General features: G+C 38.9%; 2 protein-coding genes across 6 annotated transcripts; one reads left to right on the plus strand and one right to left on the minus strand.

The window, feature by feature from the left end:
- Nucleotides 1-215: 215 nt before the first annotated feature.
- Nucleotides 216-7,515, minus strand: engase (endo-beta-N-acetylglucosaminidase). 4 transcript variants are annotated; one of them, XM_043235132.1, is made up of 14 exons: nt 7,330-7,515; nt 7,136-7,212; nt 6,854-7,055; nt 6,615-6,763; nt 4,792-4,946; nt 4,553-4,701; nt 4,244-4,415; nt 3,685-3,788; nt 2,961-3,072; nt 2,380-2,564; nt 2,164-2,306; nt 1,975-2,074; nt 1,423-1,534; nt 216-831 (listed from the first exon to the last, which is right to left on the minus strand). In XM_043235132.1, exons 1-14 carry the CDS (start codon nt 7,416-7,418, stop codon nt 421-423), a joined length of 2,160 nt encoding a protein of 719 aa, XP_043091067.1. In that variant the 5' UTR covers nt 7,419-7,515; the 3' UTR covers nt 216-420. The 4 variants fall into 4 exon arrangements, with proteins under 4 accessions (XP_043091067.1, XP_043091066.1, XP_043091069.1 ...); XM_043235131.1 differs by having other exon boundaries at nt 6,615-7,055; XM_043235134.1 differs by lacking the exon at nt 7,136-7,212 and having other exon boundaries at nt 6,615-6,752; nt 7,330-7,468.
- Nucleotides 7,516-9,100: 1,585 nt separating this feature from the next.
- On the plus strand, nt 9,101-15,518 carry slc16a3a (solute carrier family 16 member 3a). Of its 2 annotated transcripts, none has more exons than XM_043228898.1 (5): nt 9,101-9,198; nt 10,614-10,850; nt 11,135-11,278; nt 11,362-12,150; nt 13,428-15,518. In XM_043228898.1, exons 2-5 carry the CDS (start codon nt 10,628-10,630, stop codon nt 13,703-13,705), a joined length of 1,434 nt encoding a protein of 477 aa, XP_043084833.1. In that variant the 5' UTR covers nt 9,101-9,198; nt 10,614-10,627; the 3' UTR covers nt 13,706-15,518. The 2 variants fall into 2 exon arrangements, with proteins under 2 accessions (XP_043084833.1, XP_043084832.1); XM_043228897.1 differs by lacking the exon at nt 9,101-9,198 and adding an exon at nt 10,026-10,262.
- The last annotated feature ends 578 nt before the right edge of the window (nt 15,519-16,096 follow it).

Here is a 16,096-nt window from a genome sequence, read left to right on the forward strand (position 1 = left end):
GAAAACTAGAATCATCTCCTTTCTTGTCACACTAATGCAGAGATTTTTGATTTTATATTTTTTAATGTTTGGAGAAGGTACGAGATTATTTTCATGAGGTTTGCATGCCATTTATGAATCTGTGTTAAATTATGAACTTAAAGCTATTGATATGTGAAATCACTAAAAGCGGACCGCTTTGGTCCTTGCATAATAATGTTCAAAATGCACTCTGGTACATAAAACGGCTTTTACTATAATAAAGTATATAATATTGCATATAGTACAAATTTGATTTGCCGCTTCTTCAATAAAGTTTTCAGTCATTCAAAAACCACTAAATACATATTTAGCACCAACTCATCACGCATTTATACTGCATATAAAATAGAAGTGAGATTATATGGCGTGTGAGTTATAGAGTATTAAGGCAGTCATCTTTCACGTTGATGGGCTCTCCGGGGAACTGGCGCTGTAGCTGACAGTGCGTCGGCCCCACTGTGCTTCAGGCACTCTGAATCCCTCTCTGCTCACAGGCTCCACCACCAGCTCTATGAGACCCGGAGCAGCAGGCACCTCCAGTTCCACCACACGGTACAGGTTAGAGTAGGATCGGCCAATCAGAGTCAATGGACCAGGAGGGTTGCGAGGGTCAGGGCCGCGGAGATGCTTCCAGTGAATCCGGAAATGGCGGACCTGTTGGGTGGGGTATTGCCAGTGTAAGGTGGCATTAAAAAAAACCTTTAGCGTGTGTCCGTCTCCCTTCAAAGCACCTGTGTGCCACACCACATCATTCACACAGATGCCTTTGACTGACTGCAGGGGTGATTGGAGACTCTCTGCATCTAACAGCTGTGCAAAAAAAACAAACAAAAAAAAAAAACAGATGCAGACCAATTAGCTACCATATATGTGCACAAACGTCAGTTATGGAGTAAGATTAAAATAATGAATACTTTTTTCAGCTTAAAGGTGACAGTAAATACAATTATACATTTTTACATTTAATTTTAAATTGTACAAATATTTCACATTATTGCTCTTTTACTGTATTTTTGATCAAATAAATACAGCCTAGGTGTAGTTTGCGGAGATTAAAAAAAATAAATAAAAAAATAAAAATAAAATAAAATCGCAGACCCCACCTTTTTTTAATGGTGTAAATATGTAAGCCAAGCCAGAAATTACTCTATATTTTTAAAGAGATTCCTAAATTCACATTTGATTAGTGCTGTCAAACAATTAAATGACAAATAATAAACATTTATACATTATTGTTTGAAAAAAAGTCTAGCCTATCACTTAAGACAATTCTTTATTAATTTACTGATATCAGTTGATACTTTTACATTTGATGTTAAAATCTAATAAAAGTAGTCTTTAGTAAATACATTTTTCATGCATTCAAACAAAAGCCATCTGTAAGATGCATGTGTCACTCACCATAATCTCTCCAATCCTGCACCTGAAGGAAACATTTTCATTGCCTTCATCTCGGGAAACACGAATACAAACTTCTCGCAGTGAGCAGCCATTCATTTTCAACAGGAAACATCTAGGAGTACAACAACATTGACTTTTATTAGAGAAGGTATAGGATATGCATTTCAACATAAATGTCAATTTTCATACAGCTTTATTTTTGTAATAAGATAACAGCTATAAATATTATTTAAACCGTGAGATGTGCTTGTCAAAATGAGGAAAAAAGCTGCGACACACCATCTGTGCAACAACTCTGCATACATGCTCAGTGTAGATCTAGGCTCTGTTCTTTGGCATGAGTTAAGTGCGTATGTATTTGATGCTCTTAGCATTCAGGATTTTTTTTTAATTGTTTTAGAAATACGCAAGATTCTGCACTATTCGTATGATGGCATTCTAATAAAAACTCATCACACTATTCATATGATGGCATGCTAGGTTTTAAAAATACATACATACTGTACATACAACTGGTTAACTAGGAAAAGGTAACATTTTTCAGACTCTCACCTGGTAGCCCAGCCATCCAATGTCCAACGGCCACAATTCCGCGCAAACTGCTCAACCAACTGATTATCCTCTGCTAACGCTTCTGGAAACACACTGCTAGCTAAACACACAGCAGATTAAGCAGATTAGATACACACTTTTAAACATGAAAGCTTCAGACTGTGAGATATCTAAAGAACCAGGTCTCACATGCTATTTCCTCCGTCCCATCGAATGTGCACAGGGGACCATCTATCGTTTTGAGCTCCAAGGATATCTTAACCCCCGCTGGTGGCTTGTAGACAAAAGAAACAAACGTCTTGGGGGCCAAGGGAACATGGAGAGAAAATATCCTACAAAGCGGCAGAAAGATTGTGTTTGGTTGAAGTTTTTTTTGTGCTCCCATGAAAAAGAAACCTCCGGTACCTTGCACAGACTTCAGAAAGTCCAGATGGAACCATGCCCTCCAGCATCAGAGAGCTGCCACCGATCCAAGCGTCGTCCGAGCAGCCACGACTTCTCAGCCAGCCATCATTGTTCAGGTCCTGAGAAAGGTACAAAGGCTGGATCTCCTGAGCGTGCAGATTAAACCAGCTTCTCTTCATCTCCACCTGCAAGAAATTTTCCAGGGATGCATGTAAAATGGCCGATAAGTAAATTCAATACTAGTTTTACTAAAAGAAAAATAAAACGCTGAAAAACTAAAACTGATGGTCTTAAATGCTGTAGTGAAATGGATATTCAGAATGATACAGATACAATACAGATACCTACAGTTGTAGCTGGGACTATAACTATAATTGTATAATTGTCATAGACTGCTTGCTTCCGAGGGTCAAGGCCTAAAAATAATGTAAAAATACTTCACATCTTAAGAAACCATGAAAAGCTATATTTATTTGTGCCCTACATTTCGTAACCATTGGTCCAATGAATGGCTGAAATTGAGTATTGATGAATTGTTGAAACAAGATAGATGTGTAAAGTACATCTTTAGTGCAGCGTACCTGTCCACGCCAGTACAGGCTCTTTCCAAAGCCCTGACAGAATGAAGAGATGAAGGGAAGACTGGACGAGGGCCGGTGGATATAAACGAAATCAGACAGCAAATTCCAAAACCTGAAATGAGTGGTTAGAAAACACATTGCTGACTAGGACGTTTGCTTGTGTGCTTGCATTTTTGTGATAAACGAGGACATGAATTTGTAAAATGACACAAGTATGACGTAGGTATTATAAGGAGAAGGTGACTTTTCAGGACATAACCCCATGCCCCCACTTTTCAAAACTTATAATTCATACAGAATAAGTTGTTTTGAGAAAGTAAGAATGCAGTTTCCTGTGAGGGGTAGGGTTAGGTGTAGAATTGGATATCCCTACTTTTCACAAAAACAAATGTGTGTGTGTGAGCTGGTTTATTGTGGACAAAATTTGTTAAATGACATGGGTATGACAATTTAAAGGTTGTTTATGAGGACACTGCCAATTTCCCCTTAGTTTAAAAGGCTTAAATAACATGCTAAATTGTGTTTTTTTAACCTGAAAATGCATAAAGGGGTAGGTTTAGGTGCAGGGCAATAGCATGTTACACCTATGGAGAGTCCTCACTGACCCCATTAACCGTGTGTGTGTGTGTGTGTGCCTATGTGGGTGCTTACTAACACGTTCCAACACAAAACAGTGAGCAAACTATGAACAGTCCAAGTGGAGTGCTCATAGTAAAGAGCTTACTTGTCCTGATTTTGGCGGAAATCTTCCTTTTCATGGCACTCATACACCCACCCAGGAGCAAATATTGCTGTTGAAAATTCATGCTTCCGAATAAGCTCCAGAGCCTAACAGAAAAACAAAAAGAAGCTTGTACTCCAAGTCAAAAAACAATGAGATATTGCAGATGTGTAATGTTCAATTCTTTACTCAGCAAGGACGCTTAAAATGAACCATAAGCGACAGTAAAAATTTTATATAACAAAAAATATGTTTTTATATAACTATTTCTTTAAAGAGACATGAAAAAGTGTATTACAGTTTCCACTACAAATATGTTTTCTAATTTCTGAAGGATCATGTGACTCTCAAGACTAATGACTGCTCATTATAAAGCTTTGCAATCACATCAAAATTATTTCATTTTAAAATACTGTACATTACAACAGAACCCATTTTTTACAACTGTAATAATATTTTACATCATAACTATTTTATTGTAGTTTTAATCAGATAAGTCCTGCCTCGATTAATATAAGAGATTTCTTAAAAATATTCTCTATATATAAAATTCTTCACTAACCTTATTGGTCTCAAATTTCCCTCCGACCACCTTCCCTCTCGCAAACACATCAACACCAACATAGATTTCAGCAAAGCGGCCCTGAGCGGCAGAGTAGGACTTCATCCACTCCAGACTCTGCTCTGTCCAGTTGTAGTTAGTAAATATTCCATCACAGGCATCAAAAAACATTCTGACAGGACGACAAAAGGACATGAGCTGCACAATATCTTTTATTATTCAATTATAGAGGAGCAGGTCAGGTCTGTGACATTTGTGAGGTCACAAATGTCACAGACCTGACCTGCTCCTCTATAATCCCTCACTTGCCTGTTGTCATCATTGAGTTCGTTCTGCCAGTTGAGCGAGCCGTTTTTCAGCACGCTGTCATACCAGATCACCACACTGCCTGGAACGCGCTCGTGCATCTGGTCTGTGAGGTAGCGGAGAAAGGGTCCAGTGTTCTTCACCGCAGTCTCCTGAAGAGGGAGTGAAATTAGGGGGTAATGTACCACACACAGTATGTTCACATACGCTTCTGTATCATCAGATATGCCTTTGTTACTCACACTCAGCGTATTTTCTATGTTAATGAGCCAGCCGTCGAAGCTATAGCAGTGGGAAATCTGAACCAGCTTATCAGCAGCAGCGCGGTAACTCTCCTCATCTGCAAGGAAGGCCTCGCACGTCTTTGCTCCATCTGTCCACTCCGTGATGAACGTGCCTTAGAGGGGAATAGGACTATTTTAATACATCAGTTCTGGTTTCTCTTGTCTACAGGGGCTGTGTTAATTACAGGCACCAAAAATGCAATCATTATTTATTTACTCTCACGTCACTGCAGATTTTCTTCTGTGGAGCACAAAAGCAGAAATTTTGTAGTATGTCCAAGCTGCTCTTTATCACGCCACCACACCGAGAACACTAGCTGTCAACCTCCAACAATAAACGTATACATTCAAAATGTTTATATCCACTATAGTATGATTCTTTCAAAAGGCATCATTTTTTGTATCCACCCATTTCCTGACGTAAAAATGGACGTGGCCTGTGGATCTAGCTTTCAAGCTCATCTGCATCCAACTGTTTTTAGCTGTACAAAACAGTAAATGTTGCTGCTTGATACTGAAAATTGTTGTGTTTTATGTGTTTCTTAAATTATGAACAGACTGGTTTGTAGCGCAAACAGTTTTTCCGTTTGCCGATGTTATTCTCCTCGTTATTTACCTTTAGCTTCTAATAAACCAGAAGCCTCACCCATAGGTGAATAAAGCAGTATACACATACATACATAATATGTATATACAGGGGTTAGAGAATAAAACTGAAACGCCTGGTTTTAGATCACAATAATTGATCAGTGCGGTGTAGGGTCTCCTTTTGCAGCCAATACAGCATCAATTCATCTTGGGAATGATAGATACAAGTCCTGCACAGTGGCCAGAGGGATTTTGAGCCATTCTTCTTGCAGAATTGTGGAAAGGACACTACGTGATGCTGGTGGAGGAAAACTTTCCTGACTAGTACTGGGTCTAGGGAATGCCATGATATTGTAGCCCAAACCATCACTGATCCACTCCGTGCTTCACTCGGGGCATGCAGCAGTCTGGGTGGTACGCTTCATTGGGGCTTCTCCATACGTAACTTTCCGGGTTGTGGGAAAGACAGTGAAGGTCGACTCATCAGAGAACAATACATGTTTCACATTGTCCACAGCCTAAGCGTTTTCGCTGCTGGCACCACTGAAAGTGAGTGACCAAAGGTTATAGCAGGCTATAGCAGCACGGCCATGTATATTGACCCTGTGGACCTCCCAATGGACAGAAACAAGAGAGCTGAGGTGCACGTTTAATTCTGCAGTGAGTTGGGCAGCTGTGGTTTGTATATATTCATAATAAATATACACAGTACACATTCATATATTATGTAAACAAAAACTTTACTTTTGGATGCTATTAATCACGATTAATCATTTGACAGCACAAAAAAACTATTTGCATAAAAAAGGAAAAATTTTTGACTAGTTGCTATACTCTTATTTATGGCATAATAATCAAGGAAGTTTGCTGCAGCAGGCGTAATGATGTCAAGAGAGCACCTGTGGAAAATATTTGGAATCAGACTATAGTTCCTAGTCATAGCCACTGATCTTAGTACAGAACCATACAGAACCAGTCAAGTTTTAAATAGAAAAAAATACTGAAACTCGAATGCGATGCTATTGGTCTAATTGGATTCAATGATCTATGCTAAGCTATGCTAAAGTGTTATCGCCAGACCCAGAGATCAGCTAAATGGAATGTAACTATATAGCATACTTTTTGCTTTTTTTACAAAGACATGATAAATATCTTTTTACAACAAGTCCTTAAAATCCCACCAAGACACTCACCTATAGAGAGCACCCCATGCTTATGTGCTGCGTTTGTCCAAACCGCAGGAGGTATGGTTACCATCTGATGACTGAAGTAGTTGAAGATGTCGATATACTCCCAGTGATAGAAAGCATATGGCATCTCCACCTCTGCACCTTGAATGAACCTCAGCAGAAAAGACAGGACCATGAAAAAAAAAACTAAAGAAACTGACATAACATACTTAAAAATCAAACCGTTAACCTCTGAGTTGTACCTGTCCTCCAGGTAGCCACCCATCATGTCATGGGACACCAATGTCCGTCTAGGGCAGCTGTTCAGTGGAGGATGCCTGCTAGCCAAAGGCACAGTGGCTACATTAAAAGGACTTGCTTCATTGCGTTTCCACGACAACAGTTCCTCGAGAGATTTCAGACTGCAGCTGATGGGCTCAGTTGTGTCAGGATCATAGTGGATTGCTGTTGGAATACAAAAAAAGACCTTTAAAAGAAACAGTAATCGTTTAACAATATTAAGATGCAGCATATATGATCAGTACCTGGCAACTTAGATGGCTCGTAAGTTATGACTTCATGAACACTTTGATCGCTCGGCTGACTTAGGCAAGACTCAGAGCTGAAAGAACGAGCATCACATTGAACAAAATAAGTTGCCAGTGCAATAAAAGAGTTAGCGTACACAGCATGCAGATACGAATATGATCATATAAGTTACCAGTCAAAACAAAGTTACCTGTTCTCCTCGGTTTTAGCACTCGTCCCTTCCCTTTTTCGTTTGCGGGATGTCATGTTATCTTTCTCTTTTGAAGAAACACTTTCCATTTACAAAAGGTCAACGGATAGCTAGTTTCCAGACAAATCGGTAATTTCTGGCAGCAACGAGACCCCCCCGCGTTTTAGAAGCAGAAAGAGAGGCCAGCTTCCGGCTGCGCGCTGATTGGCTGAAAGAGCGGCTGCACGTCATCCTGAGTGACGGGGTTGCTCTGACTCTTCACGAGAGGGCAGTAGAGTAGACTTTTTAAATGACGGCCAACAGATGGAATATTATGAACTTGAACTGCATGTTTTAAAAATGATATATTTCGTGTTTATCGTGTTCACTCTATGTTATGGTCACTGCCCATAGCCCACTGTTTATGCATTTGAGTTTTAAGACTGAAAAGTACAACAAACAACATAACTGTCACTCATAGAAAAATATTAGAAATAAATAACCAATTACCTACATTATTAATTGGTTTTCAATGCTTGAGTGAGCACTGGTGAACAGTCACTATGTGGCTTCACTGTGATTTTCTGCAGGATTATGTAGGGGTAGCTAAGATATACCAGATGATAAATAATTCACACTCTCTACCATTTTCGTCTCTAAACACTGTGTCTAAACACTTCTGATATGATTGTCCATTTTCTCTTCTGTTTTTCTTCTTTCAGTAGTCCTGAGGACCTGCAGTCTGAAAGCGGAAGGGATACGTGAGCCATGATAATGTGGAAGTTTAAATTTCATTAACAGTTGCAGAGAGGCAGACTTTAATGTAGTAAACATAAATTTTCATGAGCACTACAACATTTATGCATATTGTTTTTCATTTATTCCGGTATACATAAATCAATGATTGTGAAAACTGGCATCACCAATCTAATGTTTTAGTGAAAATGCATGCATTCGCATTAAATATACATCCATATATTTACTTATGGCATCTTATGTAGACACTGAGCAAGCATTTAAAAACAGAAACTAACAACATGTAGATTAGCTCACTTACAGGAAGTTGACTTGTCAAGTCATTCCCATCACTTCCTGTCATTCTTTTCCTTTTCCCTTTGCATTGTTATGCTTCTATAATAAGTCATCGAGATTGTAAACAATGATTCAAGAAATGTCGTTATATATTTTAACTCATCATATGCAAAATACGCCTCGAAGAGCTTTGCATGGTTTGCTCAAAACTAAAAACGTAGTCACGACAGCCGCCATGGATGTGTTGAGCTTAATGATCTGCACTAGATCTGTGTGTTTGTGATTAAACGGCTGTATTACACCACAGCACTGAGGGTTATTACAGAGGCCAGTCTGGTTTCCGCCGAAAAGTTCAAAACAAACTTCAATGCTCTGCAGCAAAAAGCTACAATGGAGCAGACAGGCCACACATGCTCTCTTCTGACATTAAAATTAAAGAACAAGAAAAATACACGTGTGGAAGTGACCTATTGAGCCAGGCCTCATTGTCTAACAGCGGTGCCTGTAGTTTACATAGAATTTGACTGCTTCGGTCGTTTGAGATAGATATGCATGTTAAGCTTCTCCGTAAACTCAGTATGCCCTTTTTCACACATATTTGAAATAACATTCTAGTCCGAAATGTCTAGTTTCATTTCCTGTTCTGCAACTTTAATAGGTTATTTTTACACAGTCGCACAGAAAGCGCACGCTCAGGTGAACATGAAAACATACCGAGAGCAACAGACTTTAGGACCCGGTCCTCAAAGTCAGCCGGGCGGTCGGTTTTCTCTTTTTTACTTAGCTGCGTCTATAATGTCATACGTGCTCCTAGAAGCGTGTTTCGGTGAACGAATCTGAAATCTGACCATATTTTTAGTAAGTACCATTTACGGTTAGTTTTATATCCGGTTAGAAGCTTATTGTGGCAATTAGAGGATTTGGGTAACAATGTTGTATAGCCAAAACGACGTTAATTAGACTCTCCAGAAGAAGATAAATATTTGCACAGCTCTTAGGACCGAGTTTAAATGTCAGTTTGATGTGACTGATTGGATGTACTAGCTATGGATTTAAATCTGCACGTTATTTATCATAGCTACAGATGAGTTGCATAAAGAGGCTCTAATCACCGAAACGCTCGTAGGTGTATACACCGCGAATGATAAACGATACAGTTAATACATGTATCAACTTCATTAAATAACCTTGCTTCACATTGATAAAGGTGGACTGCGCATGATCCGTCCCGCATCCATGCAGCATCCCTTATATTCCTCACATACATACAAGCGTAACAGGTGACTCGGAAATACGGAAGAATAACGGAGCGCTCAGGCATCGTGAACAAACAGACAATATTTAAGATAACACTCGATTAACCGGATTAAAGATTAAATCATTAGAGCAGTGGTTCCCAACCAGTGTGCCGCGGCACTAAGGGGTGCCGTGAGATCTTTTGAGGGTGCCACCAAAATTTCGGGGAAAAAATTCCAAGGGTGCCTCAAACAAGAAAAGGTTGGGAACCACTGGTGTAAACAGTATTCTCATATCATCTAGGACTAGGTATAAGGTGTTGTTGCATGCAAACTCTCGAAATGAAACAAATAAATAAATAATAATAAAAAAGCTACGGAGATTTTAAATATCTATTTCCTTATAAGGGTGCCGGGAACTTTTGAAAGGCTTTCCAAGGGTGCCTCAAACAAGAAAAGGTTGGGAACCACTGCATTAGAGGCTTGTTTTTACAGAAAGAAACACTTATAAATTTGCGGTTATTGCGCGTCAAAACAGTTTCACGAGACGAAAGGGCGTTTGTTTACAATTTAATATTTGATCTCGATAAATCAATAAGAGATGAGGAGATATTTTGAAAGATTGGTATATCTGCTTACTTCTGAATTTCCCCAAAATGTATAATTTTCTTCACAGAATGCACTATGGTAAGCATATCTTCAGTTTCATTAACAAAAGTTACAGGCTACTAATTAATATTCAAAAGTAACGCTGTGAAATGTGGCATTAACTAAAGCAATGTATTAATTTAGTGAACAGTAACATGAACAGTAGATATATACAAATATACAAAGACATATGCAGATATAAACAAGATAATACAAACTAGAGCACATTCTAATTTAAAATATATGTTTATATATTTAAGACAATCATAAAATGTGATAAAAGTCATAATAACATTCTCTCTAAATTCCCGGCTTGTCGTAGGCATCATAATAGACTTGAATACCACAGCTATGTTCCCCTGAGAACATGAGTGTCTGGTGTCTCCACAGAGCAGTAGAGCATCATGGGAGGAGTGGCACTGGATGATGGCAGTAGTGGAGTGAAGGCCCCTGATGGTGGCTGGGGTTGGGCTGTGCTCTTTGGTTGCTTCGTCATCACAGGTTTCTCCTATGCCTTTCCCAAGGCTGTCAGTGTTTTCTTCAAGGAGCTGATTAGAGAGTTTGATGTGGGCTACAGTGACACAGCCTGGATCTCCTCCATCCTATTGGCTATGCTTTATGGCACTGGTACGTTCGCTACTGCCTTTAACTGAAATTCTGTTTACTATTGCTTTTGCATTGTTGACTAACTGTTTGATGCTGTGAAGCTGCTTTTTGGTACATTAGTATAGTCAAAAACACTAAATAAATCACTTGACTTGACCACCAGAAACGTGAGTAGTTCACCAAAAAATTAACAGTCATCGTTGATCCAAATGTGTATTACTTTACGTCACATATGTTGAAGCGGTCAAGCAGTGACAGAATTTTTGAGTAGCAATCCTTTTAATGTCTATATTTGCTCCTCCCAGGGCCTTTATGCAGCATTTTAGTGAATCGTTTTGGATGCCGTCCAGTGATGTTAGTGGGCGGCCTCTTTGCATCGTTGGGAATGGTCTTGGCATCATTTGCCACAAGCATCATCCACATTTACTTGTGTACAGGAGTCATTACAGGTACTTTAGCCATCATTTAGTCTTTTACTGAAGCATCGATATCCATCCGGCTACATGTAAACATTTCTGTCTCCTGACTCCAGGTCTTGGAATGGCTCTGAACTTCCAGCCTTCACTCATTATGTTGAATCGATACTTCAGTGAGAAGCGGCCGCTGGCTAACGGCCTGGCAGCAGCTGGGAGTCCCGTGGCTCTGTGCTGTCTGTCTCCTCTGGGGCAGGTCCTTCAGTATAAATATGGCTGGAGAGGGGGCTTCCTCATCTTGGGAGGGATTCTTCTGAACTGCTGTGCCTGTGGGGCTTTAATGAGGCCTTTGTACCCGCCAAAGAAGTCGGAGGCCGCTGGGATTGAAAACACACCAGAGGACGGTAACGAGAAAGCCAAGCCCAAGCCTAAGCTGCTGGACTTCAGTGTTTTCAGAGACCCGGGCTTTGTCATTTACACAGTCGCTGCCTCCATAATGGTGCTCGGTTTGTTTGTTCCTCCGGTGTTTGTGGTGAGCTATGCTAAAGAGTTGGGAAACGAAGACACAAAATCCGCCCTCCTGCTTACCATTCTGGGTTTCATTGACATTTTCGCACGGCCCACGTGTGGCATTATCGCTGGACTCCAGTGGGTTCGCCCTCGATGCGTCTACCTCTTCAGTTTCGCTCTCATATTCAATGGCACCACAGACCTGGTGGGCTCCCTGGCTAAAGACTACGCCTCTCTGGTGGTGTTCTGCATCTTCTTTGGCATCTCGTACGGCATGGTGGGAGCCCTGCAGTTCGAGGTTCTCATGGCTGTTGTGGGTACAGAGAAGTTCTCGAGTGCCATTGGTTTAGTTCTCCTGCTTGAAGCCATTGCTGTGCTAGTTGGGCCTCCATCTGCTGGTGAGTGTTTCAAACTAAAATGATTTGTACTTTAGGTTAGCTTCCTCTTAAACTAAAGCAGGTTGAGAAATGTATCTTATATGTTTAGATTTTGAATTAAGATTTTGAATGGTTTAACTGCCCAAGAACATGAAAGAATATTACGAAGGGTGAAGGTGTAAGTGACATTTTACCAACTTTACAAAAATTCTTTCATAGTTTGATCTGACTTTGTGAGCTGATTTAATTTTTTATAATACAAATTTGTACACTTATGAATGACACTTCTTTTGCCAGTAGAAAGAGTTTATTAAGAGCTTTAGTTATATATATATATACATCTCCATTTCACCAAAAACGTTACTTAAGCCCTTCTGGTTCTCACCCCTCGATTACATGGTGGTGGTGAACTAATAACACACAATGCAGGATTTGCTACAAATTAAACAAATGTCACATAAATTAACATTACTGTAACTGAATTAGTACTGCCGAACAATTCATTGTAATTAATCACATCCAGAATAAATGTTTTGTTTACATAACTTATGTGTGTACTGTGTAAAATTGTTACATATATATAAACACACACACATGCATGTATATTTTTTAATATTTACTTCTACATTTGTATTCATATATATTAGATGCGTGTATGTGTGTGTGTATGTATATTAAGTAAACAAAAACATTTATTTCGGATGTGATTAAATCTCTACTTTTGTTGATGAAGGATGCATTCAACTGCCAATAAAAAGATTTGCAGTGTCACAAAAAAAATATTTTAAATTAAAAAAAAAATATATATAAAAAAATATTAAGCAGCACAACTGTTTTCAACATTAATAATAATCATAAATTTTTATTGAGCAGCAAATCAGCATATTAAAATGATTTCCGAAGAATCATGTGACACTGAAGACTGGAGTAACTACTGATAAAAAAAATCAGCTTTGTGCAAAAAATCATAACGTTTAGGCAACCTAACAACTAGTCAAATATATTATGTATGATGATGTAATTATACACAGAAAAATAAGGGTTTAAAATATTACCTTTTTGGGTACAACAGTTTGTTTTTTTACTCCTAATAGGTACGTGTGTATTAATGCGTACACTTAAGGTACTAATATGTACATATTAAGGGTAAAAAAGGTGCAAATATATGTGCACTTGTTTTTATGTGTGTATGTATTAAGGTATATTTTACACATTCCTGATTTATAAACCTTGCTACACTTTAATTTATTGAGAATCTTTTAACACTGTTGAAATCTTTGTTCTCTCTTTTTGTCAAGGGCGCCTTTTGGACTCCACTAAGAAGTACATGTTTGTTTTCCTGCTGGCTGGGATTGAGGTTGTGATGTCAGCTTTAGTGCTGGCCATATGCAACTTACTGTTCATAAAGAAGAAGCCTGAGGCACCAGAGACTGCAGAGGCAAAGAATCACTCCAGTACGCCACCTACAGAGGAGCCTCATAAGGCCAATGGAAACTCAGAAAAGAGAGTCAAGAATGTTACGAAGGATCCAAAGGAAGTGGAAACGTTTCTGAAAGATAATGATGAGCAGAATTAAAACGTCAACTGTGGCAGAGGCCGACCTCTGATGCTTAAGAAGAGGTTGAAAGACACAAATAAGAGGAGATTGCTGAGACCTGCAGTGTTGATGTGTATTACTGTGTAGTCCAACGTGATGTCCTGCTAAGTGTGCTACATACTGATAGCGGAGTGTTTCATCAATACAGCTGCACTGCCACAAAGAGAGGTTTAGACAGGCCACTCTCAGGCCCTCGTTTACACTAGTTACGGTTACGCCTGTCGTCTAAACTACTCCGGCGTTTTGAAAATGCTGCAGACCCCGTTTTAGTCTAAAGACCCCGGGGTTGCGTTTCTGTGTAAACAGAGCGAAACGGAGACTTTGGAAAACGATGGCGTGGCTGCCCACATTCTCTCTGCGTATCCTTGACGACCGTGTAAACAATAACATCGCGTAAACGGGGTCTTAATACGTGTAACTCAACACCCCAGATAATCTTTGACTTAAACATTACCAAGGTTAAAGGTGCTGTAAGTGATTATATGATTGGAATTGTATGAAGAAGATAATCTTCTTCACTGAAAACACTGCCCTGAAATATCACACCGATCAGTCAGCGTTGTATGTAACATATTACTAGTAATATGAGATACGTAATCAAATAATTTTAAGCTGATTTGGTTTGTTCCCCTCGGTCATGATTTAGAAATGCTGAATTAAAAAGTTTAACCTTGTTACAGCATCTTTAACTAAGTGCAAAATAAACGTCACAGAAGTAAACAGACCTGAACACAGGAACTGAACGTGCGGGCACACTGAAGTCTGATCATATTCATAGATATCAGCAATCATCGGAGATCTGTAGTGTTTCCACTTCTTTAAACGCTTCTGTAATAGTATGCGTCACTATTCACAGACCTCATACACTATGTGAAGTGCTTTGTTTTGTCCGTCGTGAGCGGTGTGGTGACTGTGGACCAATAGCTTTAAGTACACTTCTGATAATGCCATGAGTTCCTGCATAAAGCTCAGTACTGTTACATGCACCGAGGGCCCTACTTCACCTTATGTTCTTTGGTATGTTTCAGTGCTAAAGGACAATATAAGCTTAGCTTTTTTTAATCTTAGTGGAATACAGCTGTATTAGTCAGTATTAGTTGTACTGTGAATTTATATTTTGACACTGTACGTTTGTCATCTAAGACTTTTAACTTTTTACCGTTATGCTGAGATTGTCATAGAAAAGTGAAGTAGAGAGCAGGTATCTCTGCATTTATGACTTCATATGAAGGGTCCTACAGCAAGATTAGCAATATTTATTTTTCACCTAGTCTATTTTCTTTCTTTTTTTTTACAAACCTAGTTTTATTGCAAAAAAATATATATATATATATATATATATATATATATATATATATATATATATATATATATATATATATATATTCTTTATTTACTGAAATGCACCAAATGCAATACCGAATTAGAAGCCAAATGATAAGTGTTGACAACAATGTTGACAAGCATGCAGTTTGTCCCTTCGTGAAGAAATGAGGTTTGACAGCACTGCCTCCTGGCATTGGTTTTAATTTTATACCAGCATCTGGAGGAGACAGCTCTACTATTGGTTAAGATACTTGCCCTGTCAGATATTTGTACTCAAAATACATCCGAGTACAAGGGAAGCTATGAGAAATTTAAACCCAGAATCAGTGTTGCTGCCCTTCCATTTTGCCCGAGTTAGTCTGGGAAACATTTGCAATATTTACTTTAATCTTGCAGACGGCCTGTGTAATTTAATTTCTGTCTACTTAAAAAAAAAAAAACGGCTCAATAAATGTTGAACAGAGCACAATTGTTTACTTACTAAAAGGTGTTCAAACAGCGCCATCTATCATTTATTAAGTGAATTGCAGCTGCACTCATTTCCTCCAACAAAAACAAAAAAAAAAACAGTCATTATAAAACGGATAGTTCCAGTCCTTGATTCTGATTGGTTGAGTCGTGTTCAAAGCTCTTATAAAATACTCCACATACACCTTTGTTTACGTCTGTGTTGCTCGGCAACCACTTTGTTCCAAGCAGAGCCGTAGCTGAAGGAGTACGCTGTTTGGCGGAAGAACACGTTTTTAATATCACACTTTAATTGCTCGGTTTTATTTAGTCAATCCTTGCTACGTACACTTAACCGTTTTATAAAATGTTTTGCCTCATGCCTAACAAGCCCCTAACAGTTAAAAAAAAAACTAAATTAAAGCCTGAAATAAATGTTTATCATAAGCCATCTTCCCATTCAGTATGGCGTCTAACCTGATTGAAAAAAGCTTTAATCATTTGGAACAACATTAAAAGCTTCACCCTTTGTGTTCGGAAAATGAACAGAGGTCTTAAGTGTTTAGGACGACACGAGGGTGAAAAAAACCCCGAAAT

This window comes from Puntigrus tetrazona, chromosome 3, assembly GCF_018831695.1.
Source record: "Puntigrus tetrazona isolate hp1 chromosome 3, ASM1883169v1, whole genome shotgun sequence".
Classification (NCBI taxonomy): Eukaryota; Metazoa; Chordata; class Actinopteri; order Cypriniformes; family Cyprinidae; genus Puntigrus; species Puntigrus tetrazona.

What these genes read in the sequence shown, in the direction of transcription:
- slc16a3a (XM_043228898.1), top strand. Translation starts at nt 10,628, where the DNA reads ATGGGAGGAGTGGCACTGGATGATGGCAGTAGTGGAGTGAAGGCCCCT. An exon ending in GGCTATGCTTTATGGCACTG is followed by an intron (nt 10,851 to 11,134) that starts GTACGTTCGCTA and finishes TGCTCCTCCCAG; the next exon opens with GGCCTTTATGCAGCATTTTA. An exon ending in AGTTGGGCCTCCATCTGCTG is followed by an intron (nt 12,151 to 13,427) that starts GTGAGTGTTTCA and finishes CTTTTTGTCAAG; the next exon opens with GGCGCCTTTTGGACTCCACT.
- engase (XM_043235131.1), bottom strand. Translation starts at nt 7,418, where the DNA reads ATGGAAAGTGTTTCTTCAAAAGAGAAAGATAACATGACATCCCGCAAA. An exon ending in GAACTCAATGATGACAACAG is followed by an intron (nt 4,416 to 4,552) that starts GCAAGTGAGGGA and finishes TCGTCCTGTCAG; the next exon opens with AATGTTTTTTGATGCCTGTG. An exon ending in TGGGACGGAGGAAATAGCAT is followed by an intron (nt 2,075 to 2,163) that starts GTGAGACCTGGT and finishes CTGTGTGTTTAG; the next exon opens with CTAGCAGTGTGTTTCCAGAA.